Below are 19,025 nucleotides of genomic sequence, written 5' to 3' on the forward strand. Positions count from 1 at the left end.
CAGAGCAGGCACCAGCCTCCAGGGGCCCTCAAAGTCCCAGGTTCACTGTGTATTAGTTGACTATCAAATCAATCAGTAAGGGCAAGACGGCAAATATTTCCCCCGTGGACCACTAACATGTTGGTGGTAGTTGCATGACCTAAGCACATAAGTCCATAGCAAATCTTCCAAGAAACAAAAGTTTACTTTCTTTACGAAGAACACCCTTAATTTAACTAGGAAAACATGATCATTTGTGTTAAAAAAGAAAAAGAAAAAAGAAAACAATTATGTACATGTTTGATGAATATCATAAAATGTTATCGAACTTGTTTCCATTGCGGTAATATGGAAACCAATTTCAGCAAAGAAAAAAAAAAATGAAATATCGAGACCAAAAATAAAAAATATTCATGGTCATCAAAATGGTGGTCAAGTCAAAATTGTGAGATAGAGATGGGATATTTGATTATATTGACTTATAGAGTCACACATTAGAATTATTGTCTCATACTTTTGATTTAAAAGCCAAAATTTGGGCAGAGTAATCTCAGAATTTGGATTTGCCATGAACATTTCTTTAATTCTATCATTCCCAAACTTTCCGGCCATTTTTTCTTTACAAAACACAGTCTTAGAACACCATCTTCATCATCCCATCCACACTTACTAAAACCGAAAATAAGAATGCGGGTTTCCCCCCCCGTCGAACCTGGCAACCCCCTCCACCCAGCCGCCTCCCTTTCCTTATTTGATATAGGCAGAGATTGACAGAGGGAAGGGCCAACTGAACACTGGCTCATGCTGAGTGTGTTTGGATTTGTCATCCTCACCGAAACCACTGCAAGGGAAGTCAATGTCAGGGTCGTTTGTTCTACCACTAGATGTCAACGTAGCTGATGTTATAGATGGTTTTTAGAGCTACTCAGGTAATGACCCCGAGCTCCTGCAGCAGGACCGCAACCAACTGTGAAAACCACCAACTAAAACTCTTTCTGTCAACCAAAGCGTTGTTTCAAAGCCCCCTCTACTCTCCCATGTGTGTGATACAGGTGGAAAATACTAAATCCTTTTTTATATATTCATTTTTTTTCTTATTCATTGCATTTAAACAGCAAGATTTAGTTTAAAAAATATCACATGAAAACAAAACAGGTGCAATATATGTATAATTATAGAATTTCAATGGTACACATTTGATTGGTGCATTAAAATATGCTGTTAAAATAACTAAATAACTAAATAAATACTGTCAGAATTGCAGCTAATGCTAAGTACTAACTAGAAGCTTTATTTTCTAGAGCTTTTAGTATAGTAATCCATATTTAGTTAATGACCATACTCACCACTTCTTCCCTAGTCTTCTTTTGACCCACGTAGCAGTATTTGTATGACACTCCAAGAAGGTTGCCTCAGGTGATAACCAGTGCATTCTGCACTATTGCATTTATGGTATAGATTTGGGACAGTCCCACTGAACAGCACACTGTGACCTGAAAATGTTGGGGCAAGATCAGGGGTCGCTTTCCAAGTAGCCCCCCCCCTCCCTCCTTTAAAGAGGCCTATATTTAGGTCCAGGGACACAACAGTGACTGTGTGAGTGCTGGTATGAGCGGCTGTTGGTTGGGGACGGTCCATGAGCAGAGACAGTATTTTATAAGGAACTAATAGTGATCACCAGAGTCAGGGAGGACACAGGAAGTTTCTTTTTGGCTGTTTTGCAAGTTCATGCTCTATTTCTGAAAATAGGGAAGGACTCGACTTTATAAGCTGCCCTCCGAAATAGGAACGCCAAAGGCAGTGGTAGACACTGATAAGATGGGGGACAATGCAAATAAAGGGAAAGTGCCTGTTGTGGAAGACACAAAGGTGAAAGTGCTTTTTGACACTGAAGCATCACTCGGGGCTGATGAAAAAGCTGATTACGCTCCAACTGGGACAAACTCAATCTACTCTGCGATTCTGAGCAGAAATGAGACGGTCAAGGATGCCAAGCGTCTTAAGACCTTTTTGGAACTGCGAGACAAATACGTAAAGAAGAAGGTTTTGTTTGAAGACCCTCTGTTCCCTGCAAATGACTCTTCGCTCTTCTACAGTCACAGACCTATGATGAAGTTTGAGTGGAAACGTCCCACGGTGAGTACCAGTCTTTTGTCATCGTGTCCTTTAGGCCCGCGTTACACCTAATGCGAAAGCGGCTCCAACAGTTGCTTTTCCGAAGCCTCTCCTCTAAAATCCCCGTGTATCTCATCACTTCCTCCGCAGTACATGGGTGGGGTGTCAAGTTGATATGGCTGAATGGTTGCGGGTGCATAGCTCTGGATTATCAGCTTCTCCAACCAGAGGCAGCTGACTCTCATACAGGACGATGCTGTCTGCCAGCGCTGGGAAACATATTGGGAGCTCAGTGGCGGCTTCAGGGTTTCATATTTTTCTGAGACACATGACTTGTAACAGGGTTCGACAGTCTTCCAACCGCTCAACCTCTGACTGCAAATGGTTCCGACCTGGAGCCCTGAGAGCAGGACATATGGCAAAAGACATTTCGCCCTGTTAGGCACCAAGAGACATACTGTATGTCCCTTGAGTCACAGTTCCTTGCCGACACTCTTACAAAGATGTAAACTCTAGCAGACAGAAATGCAAACACAAACCATGGACTCAAAATGTGTGTAGCAATGCCACAATGTAAAAATACTCTGTTACAGGTAAAGGTGTCATAATATCATATATACTGTATGTATTAGGATATATTATGTATATGTTTGTATTAATATTATTGATGCATACATGTGACTGTAAGAATCATTGTTGTCACTAATGTTTCAAGTCAAGGATGAGCTATTTAAATTACTTTATCTACTGTTGGTGGTTTAATTTGTAACAATGCATCACATTTTCCAAAAAATCTTTTTCCTATATTATTGTGAAAAAAATGAATCCGCAATGTAACACGTAACTGCAGATGTCAGATAACTGTAGTGGAGTAGCAGCATTAGAGGAAAAGTTTGATATTTTGGAAAATATGGGTATTCGCTCTCTCTCTGAGAGCGTGAGGAGAAGACTGATACCTCTGTCGTACCTGTCCGATAGATGTAAACTAATGCCTGCAAAACGGCTAGCTGAGATTAGCTTAGTTTATCTTAGCACAAAGGCTGGAAACGGGGGGAAAAAACTAATCTTACAGATTAAGTAAATGACATAATGTGTTCACTAGTGAGGTTTAGAGGTGCTGGTGGGCAGATTTTTGTTACCTTAGGTTAGAGCCAGGCTAGCTGTTTCCCCCCGTTTCCAGTCTTCATGCTAAGCTAAGCTAACTGTCTCCTGGCTGCAGCTTCGTATTTAGCGTACAAACATGAGAGCGGTATCAATCTCCTCATTTAATTCTCAGCAAGAAAGCAAATCAGCATATTTCCCAAAATGTCAAAGTCTTCCTTTTAACTAGCATTAAATGGAAATACTCAAGTAAAGTGCAATTGTACTTAAGTACAGTATTTGAGTAAATGTACTCAGTTACTTTCAACCACTGCCCTCACTGACATGAACAGCATAAACATGACAATTAATTAGTCTCAGTTTAATTTCATTGTTGCGGAGATTATTGGTTTTAATTATTTTCATCCAAGTATCAATGCTTATAATAAAATGACTATTAATTAATTGATACATTGATACATTGATTTTTACACTTACATAAACGTAAATTAGGTCCAAATTATTTATCATTATTTTATAAATTAATTTGTTTGCACTGCTTTGAAAAAATCCAGTGTGATAGAAAAGTGAAGTACGATTGCTACTTTAATGGCAGATGATAACTGTAGTTTTAGACACTCAGCTGAGATTAGCTTAGTTTATTTTAGCACAAAGGCTGGAAACGGGGGGAAAAAACTAATCTTACAGATTAAGTAAATGACATAATGTGTTCACTAGTGAGGTTTAGAGGTGCTGGTGGGCAGATTTTTGTTACCTTAGGTTAGAGCCAGGCTAGCTGTTTCCCCCCGTTTCCAGTCTTCATGCTAAGCTAAGCTAACTGTCTCCTGGCTGCAGCTTCGTATTTAGCGTACAAACATGAGAGCGGTATCAATCTCCTCATTTAATTCTCAGCAAGAAAGCAAATCAGCATATTTCCCAAAATGTCAAAGACTTCCTTTTAACTAGCATTAAATGGAAATACTCAAGTAAAGTGCAATTGTACTTAAGTACAGTATTTGAGTAAATGTACTCAGTTACTTTCAACCACTGCCCTCACTGACATGAACAGCATAAACATGACAATTAATTAGTCTCAGTTTAATTTCATTGTTGTGGAGATTATTGGTTTTAATTATTTTCATCCAAGTATCAATGCTTATAATAAAATGACTATTAATTAATTGATACATTGATACATTGATTTTTACACTTACATATACGTAAATTATGTCCAAATTATTTATCATTATTTTATAAATTAATTTGTTTGCACTGCTTTGAAAAAATCCAGTGTGATAGAAAAGTGAAGTACGATTGCTACTTTAATGGCAGATGATAACTGTAGTTTTAGACACTCAGCTGAGATTAGTGATACATGATTCCCATCTTGGGGTTGGCAGGGGTGCCCGTTCTAAATTCGGAACGTGAGGCTGCACTTTTATGGCTTTAGTTATGGTCGGTGTTGTGATGAAGGCACTTGAGTCACCGCTGTAAATCCCCTAAATAAACACAGCATGAGACCTGATTTCTGATATCTATACTCTATAATTATCCTGTTTTCTAACTCCTGAAAACCGTAGATTCAGAATCAGCTTGCAGCGGTTCAGGAAAGTTAGAAAACGCTGTGTTGACTTTTGCTTTATAATCACATACTCTTTTAGTTTGTCCAAATGGGTTCCAGACGGTTTTAAAGAACAGTGGTTCTTAACGTTTTTGGCCTGTGACCCCACCTCCCATGATTTGGCCTTGATTGTGTGCAGTTGTGAGGAATCTAAACATAGTGGTTTTTTTTTTTTTTTAAATTCTCTGATTGTGTCATCAGAAGTATTTTAAAGTCCTAGAGGCCTTTAAAATGAGGTGAAAGTATCCAAAATTTCACAAGGAAAAAGGCAAAAAATAGAGAAAACTCAGAAAAATAAGGACAATATGTTCAACAGAAATGTACTTTTTCATTATTATTTCTTGAATCATCTTTTGACCCCCCCCCCCACCAGAAGACCATGTAACCCTCCAACATGAATTTCATGACAACAAGCAATACGTGCTCCAAAACAATGTTCCACCATATGAGCATGACCATATCTCTGACGACAGCTGGATACTACGTTGGTTAGTTCCGGGTTCCGTTAGGGACACAGAAGCTGTCAGTCGAGCTGCCATGACAGAGATACGTAGTTATGAGGTGAGGGCTTCTCCGCATTCACCACAGCATTATCACTTGTACAGGAGGACTGAAGGGTCGTGACCAGCTGACCTCTAACAGCTGCCTCCTCGGCGGATGCAGAGGGGGGATTCATGGTCACAGGCCTACCCCAGCCAGGGAAATTTCCCCAACTCGCTTTCAGTTTCAGGGTCATATCCTCATATTGTCGATCACTACTTCACTTTGAGAAATCTGGGATTTTTTTTTCTACGTTCAACAAAAGAGGGCAAAGCTTTCTAATGTCAAGTGCTTTCTAAACAAGATCTACAAGAACTTTGCTTAAATGAAACGAGAATCTAAAAATCTGCCTGATTTCTCTCTAAAATTGGCAAAATTTTGATTCAAATTAGGAACTCGATAGACAGAATAAGTCAATAAATTTGTTAATCTGACCAGATATCCAAAAAACAACTTCTGGTAGATGACAGTTTTTGATAATTTCACATTTCGGTCAGTAGCAAAAAGAAGTATTGCAACCCTAGTAAGGCGTGATCAGTTTTTATTGTTATCCATTGACGGCTGAAGGGCAGTTAATTAAACCGTGCTTCATACAGACTTTTTCAACCATGGACCCGATCAGTCTTTTGAACCATTAGTAGTGCTCTAAAGAGTAAATGCTGTCCTGCAGGACATCCTAATTGGGCCTAAAAATATTGTTAAAGCAGGATATTTTTCCTTGTCGTAGAGACTGGATCAAACAACATTTAAAATTGAAGCTTCTCCAGCTTTTACTTTCATCTTTCACTGTCCTGATTTGAAAGATTTAAGCAATGGCTCATATATTTCACAACATGCTCAGAAGCAACCCCTAACACTTTTTTTTTCTTTTTTTTTTACTTTCTAATGACAGGAAATTTGTGGAAACCCCGAGTTCATCATAGATGGAGCCAACAGGACAGACATCTGTCAAGGAGAATTGGGTAACATTTTAAGCTGTTTCTGCTTTCGAATAAGTGGTTTAAAAGGATTCAAACACACTGTGCTGTCTGCGAATATGAATCAGACAAACAGTGGCTAAGAGCATGGCTGCAAATTTGGTATTTTGGGGTTTGATACATAAAACAACTTTCTTTCCCTCTCTACTTTCCCCGGATTATCCCGGCCACCCTTTATGGCGCGCACATTCTAGCACCCTTTTTTTGATAAGACGTTACCTTGTTTATGTTACTAAAGCCTGCATGTTCAGAGTACTAGAAGAGAAAATAAGTATATCATAACAAAAAAAAGAGGGTTCCCCAGCATGGGAGCTGTACAAAAGAAACAGCAAATTGAAGGGCTCCTGGTGCCCGATGGATATCCAGATAAAGTTTTCAGTGGTGCAAAAAACAAAAAAAAGGACCAGCAGAAACCAGGTTGTTGAGGGGCAAGGTAAAAAAAAAAAAAAAGAGGAGATAAATCAGAACGTAGGCTGAAGACAAGGCATTGTGTTCAGACCAGCATACACCTGAAAGCTAGAATGACCACAAGCATGAGCCTTAGTCACCTTACTGACACCTGCAGCAATGTGGCTTCCATCTGTGGCGACTGCTACTTTATGAAGCCGTGTGTTTGGATCCAGTGTTTTCATAGCTCGTCAATCTGCTCCTTGACAGGTGACTGCTGGCTGCTCGCCGCCATTGCCTGTCTGACGCTGAACGAGAAGTTGCTGTACCGAGTGATTCCCCCAGATCAGAGCTTCACTGAGAACTACGCCGGCATCTTCCATTTCCAGGTTTTAAGTGGACACCTGACATATTGTGCAACGAACAACTGAAGTTTCATGCTCTTCTAAATCGTATCGCTGTTTTGATGTAGTGACTCTTGAAGACCCAACACAGTTTAGATTTGGTTAGAGTAGATTAGAATACATAATTATTGAAGGATACAAACAGGAATCTTAACAAAAAAAAAGCCCAATAAATTAATGTTTTTACATGTGAGCTTTTACATTTCACATCTGATATATGATATTTCATAAATTTCTCAAATGCCTATATGTGAATTTATCACAGGCGAAATGTGTTTCACATGTGATATATATGACATCGTTTTCACTTGTGATGTCCTGCCAAACACAGGATATTTGATTTTTAGATAAATAAGCCTGGCTGATATATCGGCGGATATCAGCTTATTGCAGATACATTTATGTTTGTATTGGTGTTATGTTATGTTGGCTGATAAATAACACAATATTGCAGTACAAAAAAACATTTTTTAAGAAGTTACGCATAGTTTAGGAGCAATGTGTCCATTACATAGTTTTTCCACTGAGATCACTGACAAGTTTATTTTTATTTTCAACTGTAAATGTCATGTTTAGTACATATCATCACAATTGTTTGAAATCCAAGTTAAAGGGATCCTTTCCAGAAATATTTGTTGAAGTATATATATATCTGTCCATATATTGTTGTCAGATGTTTTCAAAAATTAAAAACAAAATCAATATCAGTAATGGCCTCAAAAAACTCTGTACTGGTCAGATCATATTAACTTTTTCAGAAGAGGAAAAAAACAAATAGTTGATTAAAAAATCTTTAACCAAGACTTTAATTAAAACCTATAATGGCAGGACCTGTTCTTTGCCTGGTTATGTTTTCTCTCCACTGTCTCATTACTGATTCCCTACCTTCCCTCTGTTGTGTTTTCCCTTTTTCAGTTCTGGCGTTATGGCGAATGGATCGATGTGGTTGTGGACGACCGCATTCCCACCTGCAAAAACCAGCTGGTGTTCACCAAATCTTTCAGAAAGAACGAGTTCTGGAGCGCCCTTCTGGAAAAAGCTTATGCAAAGTAAGCAGAGTCTATTAATGTCCCCCGCAAAGCAGAGGCCTGCAGCTCGCCAAGTCTTGACCACAAACGTGTTGCTGCTAACTCAACACCTCTGCTCCACCAAGGAGGTTATGTTTTCATCTGTGTCTGTCTGTTTGGTAGTTTGTTAGTCTGTCAGCTGGATAAAAAGTACTGAACTGATTAGCACTGAACTTGGTGGAGGAATGGGAAATAGGCCAGGGAAGCACCTATTCAATTTTGGGGCAGATCCGGATCATTTTACCATGAATTTCCATTTTTTTCCCCCAAAGTCTTGTGTATGTTTTTTTTTTTTTGACATTCGCCTTGATGGAGGTCTGCATTCTACTGAGTGCGTTTTCTAGTTTAGTTTGGTTCCAATTTCCCCCCATCCACTGGAGTTTGCCTTTGAGTCTGGAACTGAGCCTTCAGCTCTAGCTTTCTTAAATAGTTCAAGTCTGGGGACATGAAATCATTTCAGGTGTTTTACGAGATGATTTAAACCACTGACATCTTACCTCACTGGTATTTCTAGAACTTAAAGTGAAACAGGTTTTAAGACCCAATACTGAACCAAATGTCTTAATAAGGTATATCTTTTGCAGTGTAGAGACACTAACAAGAAACACATCTCCTACGCCCTCATTTTTCCAAATTTGGCTACAGACACTGAAAAATCCAAGCCCTGGAGAACAGACATGTCAGCGCATTGACCAGCATGATTGCCCTCTCTCTCTCTCAGGTTGCACGGGTCTTATGAGGCACTGAAAGGGGGGAACACACTGGAAGCCATGGAGGATTTCACAGGGGGAGTTACCGAGTTCTTCGAGTTGTCCGAGGCGCAGAAAGACCTCTACAACATCATGAGGAAGGCGCTGGAGAGAGGCTCGCTGATGGGCTGCTCCATAGATGTGAGTGGTGGAGAAAATAGTCAAACAAAAAGCATGGGGGGATGCACCCTTACGTGTGGTATCCAGGTTAACAAACATCCGGTTACCAAAAAATGGTTTTATTCTATGAGCCATGAAGTGATGTGGATGTCAGGGACAATAGCTATAAATGAAAAATAAGTGAAACCATCAATAAAAGCTGGGCAATTTTATTTTCCCATGCAACTCAGTCTGTATCTTTGTGTGAAATGGGATTTTTGTCCCACTTTCACATCTTTATAACTTGATTTTAGGAAAACTAGATGCTAACCGTGAAATCTAGAATAGATTGATGCATTCATATTATGTTTTGGCAAGATGTATTGCCTCAAAATCCAGTCTGTGTTTTTCGCTCTGACATGTGTTGCATCTTTCAGATTATTTCAGCCAGTGAAATGGAGACGAGGACCGAGCAGGGGCTGGTCAAAGGCCATGCCTACTCCATCATAGGCCTGGAGGAGGTGCAGTGAAATGTCCACTTTCTGTAAATGCAGATTTAGCATTTTTTGTAAGAGAAGGTCATTTCCAATAATGCTAATGAGGTGTTGTTTCTAGTGTTATTTGGTTGCAAAGGACACCAGAATTCGCCTGATTCGCTTGCGCAACCCCTGGGGTTGGGTGCTGTGGAAGGGACCGTGGAGTGCAAAGTAAGATTTGACCAGGAACATTTGTCCTGATAACACACCAAATCTTATAATACTTGTGTATAATTCTGTTTATGTTAAGTTGCCCATTATATATTATGATGTAGTACATCTGCTAGTATTTTTAGCCCGTATGACCCAGGTCTGACCGATAAACTCCTTACATGCTACTAGGCCAGATATAAGGCTGTACCATACCAAGCGACTTCATGAGTTTGAGTTTTAATTCTTCATGCTGTGGTGGATATACAGAATATTAGTACGGTTTCAGTAATTGGGTTTTATCTTTCCATAGTTCAAAGGAATGGTCGACCATTTCCATCGCAGACCAGGAGAACCTAAAAAAACAGACTGTGGAGTCGAGTGAGTTCTGGTTAGTGAAGCCGCGGTGACTTTTATTCCATCACATCTGAGAATTTGGTTTGTTCAGCACTTTGGTCCACTATTGAACCATGGAATTCAGTTTGCCACCACCAACAAGTCAAAGTTTCCATTTGTTCAACAGAGTTTATTGGGATTCATTAAAACCAACAACCACCAGCTGTACTTTTAATTCTAACTTTGCATGCCAACACACTTAACATTGGTTTACTCTACACACGTTGTTATACTAACTAAGTTAAATCCTAATGTGATTTTTTTTTTATAATAAAATATTAATTTAACATTTTTACCACTGTTGAAGTTGCTTCCCAGGAGATGTAACAATGCATTTAGAATTTGCTATTTGTGCACAAGAGGTAATGTGTTTATTGTTTATAATGAACAATGTATGATGTACATAATATTATTCTCTATTCCTCTCTCGATTCATTGTAATCTTCAAGCAAAACTTGGCACACACCTTTGCACCAAGTTATCAGAGTTAAAATTAATTTGCTAAATGTTACATTAACATCATGTATGTGCAAATAAATAAATATGTCAGTACCATTAGCACGTTAGCATTCAGCTCTTATCACAAATGAGCCCAAGTACAGTTGAGGCTGACACAATATAATTCACCCTCAGCCACTTGCTCCACTTTCATTTCGCCAAACTAATGGTAAAGACCCAAAAAGAGCAACGTCTCCTTTTTAACATTTTTGCTCTCTTGTGTGATGACCATCACCACCGTACAGGGCCGCCACTGTAAAGTGTTTTAGTCTTGTCCCAAGTTCTTCACAGTTTAATTTTAAAGTCATGTCAAATCCATTGTTAATTGTTTAGCCCAATATTATAAATCTCATATTTGCCTCAAGGGGCTTTACAATCTGTACAGAATACAACATCCTCTATCCTTAGACCCTCAGATGAGGAAGAACCCCCCCCCAAAAAAACCCCTTTTAACAGAGAAGAGGATGGAGTAAAGTAAACGCAGGAAGAAGAATAAAGGAGGGAGCCCACCTCCAGAAGGTTGTTCTCTCCTACAAGCTTCCTCTTTCATGTTCCCCTCCAGGATGTGTTTTGATGATTTCAAGAGGAACTTCACTAAGCTGGAGATGTGTAACATGACCCCTGACACACTGCAGGGTGACGAAAGAAAGACCTGGACGGTGTCGGTTAATGAGGGTCGCTGGGTGAGAGGCAGCTCTGCTGGCGGCTGCAGGAACTTCCCAGGTAGGCCTTGGCCTTCATGCATCGGTTTTTATTGCAGCCTATGTTCCTTTAAAAGCCAATATCAAACTCTTTGAGTTTCAAATGGCTCATTGTTTTTTCTTTATTTAGGCTGCTCTCGTATGACACCATTGTGCAGATTTCCTCTCTGTGTTTTACAGACACATTTTGGACGAACCCTCAGTATCGGCTGCAGCTGTATGAGGAGGATGACGACCCAGAGGACGGACAAGTGGCCTGCACCGTGGTCGTAGCTCTGATGCAGAAAGGGCGGAGGATGCAGCGCCATCGAGGGGCCAGATTCCTCACCATCGGGTTTTCCATCTACGAGGTAGCGATCACATGACCCTAAACATCTCTGCCTTCCTCTGGTATCAGCAAGCCAATGTGCATTCACTGGGGTTGAACTTCTTCCTTCTTCTTCTTCTTCTTCTCTGTAGGTACCAAAGGAGGTATGCCTGCCTTGGAGAAGGATGTTATTTTGATGAAGTCAGCGCTTTCCCTGTATTGACCTGTATCTCCAAAGAGTTGTGTGTGTGTGTGGACTTGAGCAATACATGTAGTAATATAGTTGGTCAATCTTTTGTGAAAGCTTGAGGTAATCCTTATAACACAAGCCAAGATACTTTCCAAGCTCAAAAATTAACTTTTTTTGTTTTTTTGTTGAGCTTACAGTGTGTCAGAAAATAGGCTGGTGAAAATGCCCATCACGATTTCTCAGACCACAATGGGACGCTTTCAAAATTGCAATTTCGTCTGACTTGACATGATTCAAAGATGTTAACTTTATAGTGATGTGAAACAGAAAAAAGCAAAACAGCCAGAACTAGCAAATATTTGGTATTTTTGCTTGATAGACTTTAAATCGAGTACAAAATAGTTTTTTGCTTTATTGCAAAAAAACATCTGTAAAATTTCTAATCGTTTTATATAAATACTTCAGCTGTGTTGAAGTAAATATGAGTGATGAGATAACCAGAATGTTGATTTGATTGATCAGCCATGTATCATCCATGATGATCATTACTTGTACTTCTCCAAATTTATCAAAATTGTTGTCCTTGATTTTCGGTCAAACAACTAATTGATTAATTGCTGTAGCACTAACAGAGACCTGATGTACCTTTGGGGAACATACAGTATCTTTTGCACGTTTAATTCGATTCATTTTTCAGTTGAGCTACTTTCCCTTTCCTTTGGGCTCATCCCCATCTCATCACTCTTATCTCACACTTTCATTGTTTTTTTTTTTTTCCCATCCGTAGATGTGTGGACAGAATCAACACCTGCAGAAGGACTTCTTCCTGTACACAGCCTCCAAAGCTAAATGCAAGACCTACATTAACCTGCGAGAGGTAACAGAGCGTTTCCGTCTGCCGCCGGGAGAGTACATCATCATCCCCACGACCTTTAAACCCCACGAAGAGGGAGAGTTTATCCTCCGGGTCTTCTCTGAGAAGCAGAGCACCTCCGAGTAAGGATCACTGAGAGTGGGGCGCAGGGCATATTCGGTGGTGCACCCGATGTTATTTTGGGGATTGTTGACAGTAAAACTGCAAAATGCAGCAAAGCCTTTAAATGACAGCCATTGTCGGTGCACGGGAGAAATCCCTAATGAGTCTGTTTTTCCTCACAGGGAAACGGAGAACACAATTGGCTCTGCCGGAATGCAGGTTTGCAACATAATTGAAGTCGCATTGGGGTCAAAATATATTTTATTAATTATGATCAATATTGCAGTGGTACAAGGCATACTGCTCTGTCAAGGTAAAAAAAGTTGAAAGGCCACATAATAAAAACAAGGCCAACGCATTTGAAACATTGGTCTTCCTCAGAGTCAAAGATTCAAATACTTTAACAAGTGAGTTAAGTACAAACTTCAATCACGTGAGAATTTCACAGCCTTGTTATACCTGTACTCAATAAATCAACACTATGTCACAGATAATGGTAAAGATTAAGAGTGAGAAACGCTATATCAGAGATAATGATAATGAAAACATGTATTAGGACAACATTTATACTATTAGATCCTCTTGACACCATAAACCACCAATACCAGTAGAAAAAAAACAATAAATAAAACTGGGGAAAGCTGGTCTGTGAAAAATTAAAAAAAAAAGCATTTTTCAGTGTCCATTACCTGGAAGTAACAGTCTTATATCATCCAGTATTGTTCACCCTCGTCTCTCTGTAGTCAAAGAGTGTAAGTCATCTTTTCTAAGGTGCACAGAAGCTGAAAGAGTCCACGGAAAAGGTCCGTAGTAGTCGGGGTTTCTCTGAAGCCACCATTTGTTAACAGTTGTTACCATACTAAAACCCAGTATCCTCGACATCAAACCACCCACAGACAATATCACAATATGTGGGCAGGGTCCACCAGCACTGCAGGTTTCTCCAGGAAGAGTACTGTCTACTTTCACTGCAATATCCGTTTGAATTTGATATACTGTAAATCCCAGCTGTGTATCCTACATACTCCATCAACTTTGCTCTCGAAACCTTTCCTTCTTGTCACTCATTGTTTTCCCCACGAGGGTTACTAACAGACTTGAATATCCAAGTGTTTTCCTCCCTTTCATCTCATTTCATCCTTCTGTCCTTCCTTGTCTTATTGGCCATCAGCAAGACAAGAAAAAGAAAGAAAAGGTAATGCATGCACGTGGCAGTAGCATTAGATTTGCTTTTAAACTCAGCTTTCCGTGCTGCTTCTCTTCTTTGTTTTTCCGCTTTTAGCAATGTTGACAATGTTATGGCTTGTGCCATCATTGAATATACAGATTATAAGCAGTGGAATAACTAGAAAATTAACTTTCCCCTTTTCTCTTCTGCTTGTCTTTTACAACTCTTCTCTCCTCTTACCAACCACTGCCGTTACCCACACGCCAGCCTATTGTATTTGTGTCAGACAGAGCGCGTGCCAACAAAGAAATCGAGCATGACGGCATTCAGGGGGAAAAGAAGAAGAAACCGAAGGTAATCTCCGGAGTGTGTGTAGTCATTTTTGAGCCACAACATCAACACTGCGGCCTCGCAACAAATGGGTCACTTTGAGTTTGAAGCCAAATGGTCTCAAGTGGCTCAGCTGCACCTGTTTTTCTGTGAGGCTTATTCGCGTGTGCTGCTCTCCTCTGGTGCTGTAAGGCAAATGCATCCAGTGGTAATCATTTAAAACATGTACTGATGGAACAAAATAAGGCAATGAAATAACCCTTTGAACATTTTTGAAACTGAATGGTCCAAAGATAACATCTTCTTACCAAATAAAGAATTGTGGGAGATGAATGATACCACATAGGTTCTGAGGTATAATGATTAAAAAATCCATCCATTTGCTATCTGATTTTTGTAATATCGATTTATGAACAATGTGGTGAAATCAACTGGTAAAATAATTTGTAAAAAAAAAATCTACATCGCCCTACTTTTGCTTTCAAAATCAGAAAAAGTCCCTCTCTATCAGGATGGAGATTTCACAATTCTGCCTTACATTTCCAGAACGCAGTAATATTGCTCAAAACTGGCCTTTTGACATCCGTTTTACTATTAAAAAAATGATTTTACCATACAAATTTTTCAATTTTGAGAACAAAACAGCGACAAAACAGCAACATGTAAAATTTGGAGAACTATGAAAAGTTAAAGACTAGCTGGAGTGCGGTTGCAGCGGGTCTTAGCTGAAGCCAATTCACCAACTTTCTCTGAGCTGTTCCCTGTAATTAAAAAAAAAAAAAAAAAAAAGTGTTTTGATGCTCAAATGTCTTGGTAATTTAGTTTGTTTCATCACATGAAAAGGGAAGTAGCTAAATGTGATCATAATGGATAAAATCAGAAGCACCAGATAAACTGGTCCTGCTAAAACTTCCAACCCTTTTTCCTCAACTTCACTGTTTCTGTAGTTTTCCGTGAGGCAGGACTGACATTCAGACCACTTCCCCTTATATTTTCAAAATACTTACTGGTAAATTTCATAAAGCCCTTCAAAACTGATTTTACAATTTCTTTCTGGTACCAATAACGCTATTTATCTGCTCTTCAGCATAAGCTGTTAAAACCTGAGGAAGAGACTGAGGAGGAAAAGCAGTTCTATGCCATTTACCAACAGATTGCTGGTGAGGTGAGTACCAGCGAGAATGAGGACAACACAGGGTGAACACTGTGCGCTGTATTTGAGTCCCTATGAAACACGTGCTTCCTCCGTCCACCAGGACATGCAGATCTGTGCCAATGAACTCAAAACGGTCATGAAGAACGTACTCGCCAAACGTGAGTGCGCTGCAACGACCAGCATCATCGTTGCGGTCTGTGTCATGCGGCGATCCCTCATACCAAGTTGTGCTTCTCCACAGATACTGAAATAAAGACCGACGAAGGCTTCAGCCTTGAGACGTGTCGGAGTATGATCGCCTTGATGGATGTATCCTTTCTGCTGGTTTTTAAACTAGACAAGTGTGTGTGTGTGTGTGTGTATGGGGAACAACAGAGAAGCCTCATGTTGCCTATGAAGGTGGCATCAGCAGGTCGTTGGTTTGAATCCCTCTAGTGATCTCCAGTTGCTCAGCGGAGCTGCCCAGTGGTAGAACAGGCAAACTATTTTTCCTAAATGGTAAATGCTATTAAATAGCTGTAAGTCCAATTTTTCGATCAACCACAAAATGTACAGGCTTCCCCACACGTTTTTGTAAGTTTAAGAGGATTTTTTTTTTATGGCAGAACTCCGGATGTGCAGCTGCGTGATCGTGTTGGGAGCACGAAGAATGAATACATAACCCTCCTTTGAAAGTACACCTAAGTAGCGGGGGGAAATATGAAAATCGGTTATTACATTCGGTTCCATTCTTTGACAACATCAACATAATTGAAAAACTTAATCTTTAAAGTTATTGTGAATAGAATCAGGGGATTACAGCAACTTTCAGATTATTTTTGATCGCATAAGCTTTAGTTTGTGGAAAAATGAAACAATTCTGGTAAAAAAACAAAACAAAAACAAAAAAAACAGGTGCAGTCTATGTGCTGCTTTCAGATCATTTATTCTGTACCACCGGGTTGGGTTTCGGGAGTGGATGCCAAATTGTCATTCTTGACTCCATTACCACTGGATAGCAGCAAAATAAAGAAGACACATGGTGGCTATGAAAAATAAACCATGAACTAATGCAGAACCTGCACTGGGCTGCTTTCATTCCAGATCTAAGATTTTTTTTTTTTTGCTGGTTCGCCATGCCACATTTTATCAAATGGTAGGAAAAACCACAGAGGTTAGACCACCAGTTCTCTTTAAAAAGAAAAGCACTGCAAATAAAATCCCATGTCCACTTTCAAAATGGCTTAACCAGCAATGCTATATGTTGGCTTTTCTATAATTGACCTTTTCCCAGACTGATGGGACAGGAAAGCTGAACCTGCAGGAGTTCAAGCACTTGTGGAGAAAGATCAAGGAGTGGCAGGTGGGGAGCTTTTTAGCCACCTTTTACGTCGGCTCATATTTCATCTTACACAACCCACCAAGTTTGCATCTGATTGCCAGTGTCCTTGTGTTCGCAGCTGATCTTCAAGCGTTACATTAAAGACAATTCGTGCTCCATCAGTAGTTTTGAGATGAGGAACGCTGTTAAAGATGCAGGTGAGCAGCTTGACGGAAATAACTTTAAGAATTAACCACTCAGTGTTTCTACACTCACACTTTAGATTTAATTCATATTTCTAGATTCCATGTTTTTACAGAATTACTCATTAATTGTAATAAAGTAGAAATGAAACTTTATTTGTGTTAGACACATAACACTGGTAACACTTAGTCAGATTCTGTCTCTTTTAGTGATTAGCAGTTCACAATGGAATATTATAATAAATTAATTAAATTCCTAATTTTTCCCCCAGCTTTCCGCTCCCTTTTGTCAGAAATCACACCCCCTTACTTCCCAGCCTCTCGTTTAAAAAACCTGTAACTACGTGAAGCCATGAGTCCTGAATGTCTGTTTCCTTCTCTCCACACGAAGGGTTTCACCTCAACAAACAGTTATACGACATCATAGCAATGCGCTACGCGGACGAACACCTCAACATCGACTTCGACAGTTACATCTGCTGTTTCGTGAGGCTAGAGGGCATGTTCAGTAAGTCCCTGAGCTTGTGCATTTGAAATTTACCGAAAAATATTGATATCTTGTTATTGTAGGTTGCCAGGGAGCTTCTTGACCAAAACATATCTTTTAATGAACTAATTTTAGTGATAAAACAGATAAATAATATTAATTTGTCTATTGCTTTTAATTAAATTCATGTTGAAAAATAAAAAATACGGAATGTTTTATGCTTTCTATGAACCTTTGCAGGGCTAACCCACTAACTGCAGCCCAGCCCAACTACACGAGTTCAAGGTTAATATGAAGTCTCTTGTGTCTCTTGCAGGGGCTTTCAATGCCTTTGACAAAGACGGAGATGGAGTAATCAAACTCAACGTCCTGGAGGTGTGTCAGTTTTAGCATTTTGCTTTACAACACGACGTCAAAAAATGTTGCTGGGTTTTAGTCCATGTTTATATTTAATTGCATATGGTGTGACTTAAATTTGCCCTGTGATTAATGAGAGCTTTGAGACATGTTTGTAATGAAGGGCTATGTAGGACTTGCAAAAACTCGACTTTGGTCTAAGGGCGAGAAATATAGAAACACGTGTAGCCCTGTAATAATTACTAATTTACTTATTTACTAAATTGATAATTACATTTTTAAAACGTTGACTGTATTTTGAGGCTGAGGTGATGCCGCGTTTGACTTCATTATACCAGAAGGTGTTTTTTGTCCACTTCAACCAAAAATATAGACAGTAATGTAGCGCTGAAAAATATAATAGAATGGTTTTGATACTTGAGTAATTGTTCGATTCATTTATTAAGGAAAAACACTAAACCTTTGCTGTCTCAAGCCTCAGAAATGAGGATTTGCTGCTCTTCTCTTTTTTTTAAAATCATAGTAAATTGAATTTTTTGGGGGTTTTGAGCTGTAGGTCAGATTAAACAAGCAGTTTGACTTTGTTACCTTGAGCTCCCTGAACTACAGCCTCAAAAAACGTGAATCAACGGCTCTCTGACAACGCAAACAATCGCGTTTCACTAAAGGCAGAATTTATACCGTTGTCTTGAACTGCGTAACAGCCTGCAGTGTTTTGCATTTTTTTGCTCACTCAGAGCACATTATAAGTCTATTTTCAAAATGAAACCCTTTATTCTCATCTACATTTTTCTCTTCCTCTCTTTGCAGTGGCTTCAGCTGACCATGTACTCTTAGGTCCCCTACTTGAGCCCCGACGTAGCTGCAGAGTCTCCGCGCTCAAGTTTTTGACACCAGCTTTGTCATGACCCGGATGGTCCCTCAGTTTTCTCTCTTTTCCTAAGCATTATTGATCAAAATGTATTTTTGCACAGGTTGTGATTACAACAAAATCTTGGTGTCAACATCAGACGCTGAGGCAAACAGGCAGTTGGATGATGTGAACAGACACTGGTACTATTACAAGTGCAGAGTTGGCCTTTGTTGCCAAAGTTCCCATGTTGTAAACAATATGTGGTTGGCATTGCAGAGCTACAACTATCAGTGCTAAAGAAAGAAACCTCTGAATTTGAGCACTCAGTGAACACGCATTTTGTTTAATCTTTACAGAAATACTTAATGTATATTGTTTTTAAAATATACTGGAGATGAA

At 39.5% G+C, this 19,025-nt stretch overlaps 1 protein-coding gene across 2 annotated transcripts; it reads left to right on the top strand.

The window, feature by feature from the left end:
* Positions 1-1,578: 1,578 nt before the first annotated feature.
* On the top strand, positions 1,579-19,013 carry capn3b (calpain 3b). Of its 2 annotated transcripts, XM_040125146.1 has the most exons (23): positions 1,579-2,115; positions 6,228-6,297; positions 6,970-7,088; positions 8,019-8,152; positions 8,892-9,060; positions 9,456-9,539; positions 9,634-9,725; positions 10,018-10,095; positions 11,161-11,321; positions 11,480-11,649; positions 11,759-11,770; positions 12,584-12,792; positions 12,955-12,991; positions 13,944-13,967; positions 14,208-14,294; positions 15,358-15,435; positions 15,527-15,584; positions 15,668-15,735; positions 16,700-16,768; positions 16,866-16,944; positions 17,321-17,437; positions 17,733-17,791; positions 18,584-19,013. In XM_040125146.1, the coding sequence occupies exons 1-23, from the start codon at positions 1,798-1,800 to the stop codon at positions 18,608-18,610; spliced, it is 2,319 nt and encodes a 772-aa protein (XP_039981080.1). In that variant the 5' UTR covers positions 1,579-1,797; the 3' UTR covers positions 18,611-19,013. The 2 variants fall into 2 exon arrangements, with proteins under 2 accessions (XP_039981080.1, XP_039981081.1); XM_040125147.1 differs by lacking the exon at positions 13,944-13,967 and having other exon boundaries at positions 18,584-19,012.
* The last annotated feature ends 12 nt before the right edge of the window (positions 19,014-19,025 follow it).

Source organism: Xiphias gladius, chromosome 4 (assembly GCF_016859285.1).
Source record: "Xiphias gladius isolate SHS-SW01 ecotype Sanya breed wild chromosome 4, ASM1685928v1, whole genome shotgun sequence".
Classification (NCBI taxonomy): Eukaryota; Metazoa; Chordata; class Actinopteri; order Istiophoriformes; family Xiphiidae; genus Xiphias; species Xiphias gladius.

What these genes read in the sequence shown, in the direction of transcription:
- capn3b (XM_040125146.1), top strand. Translation starts at nt 1,798, where the DNA reads ATGGGGGACAATGCAAATAAAGGGAAAGTGCCTGTTGTGGAAGACACA. An exon ending in TTGGCTCTGCCGGAATGCAG is followed by an intron (nt 12,992 to 13,943) that starts GTTTGCAACATA and finishes ATTGGCCATCAG; the next exon opens with CAAGACAAGAAAAAGAAAGA. An exon ending in GAGGCTAGAGGGCATGTTCA is followed by an intron (nt 17,438 to 17,732) that starts GTAAGTCCCTGA and finishes TGTCTCTTGCAG; the next exon opens with GGGCTTTCAATGCCTTTGAC.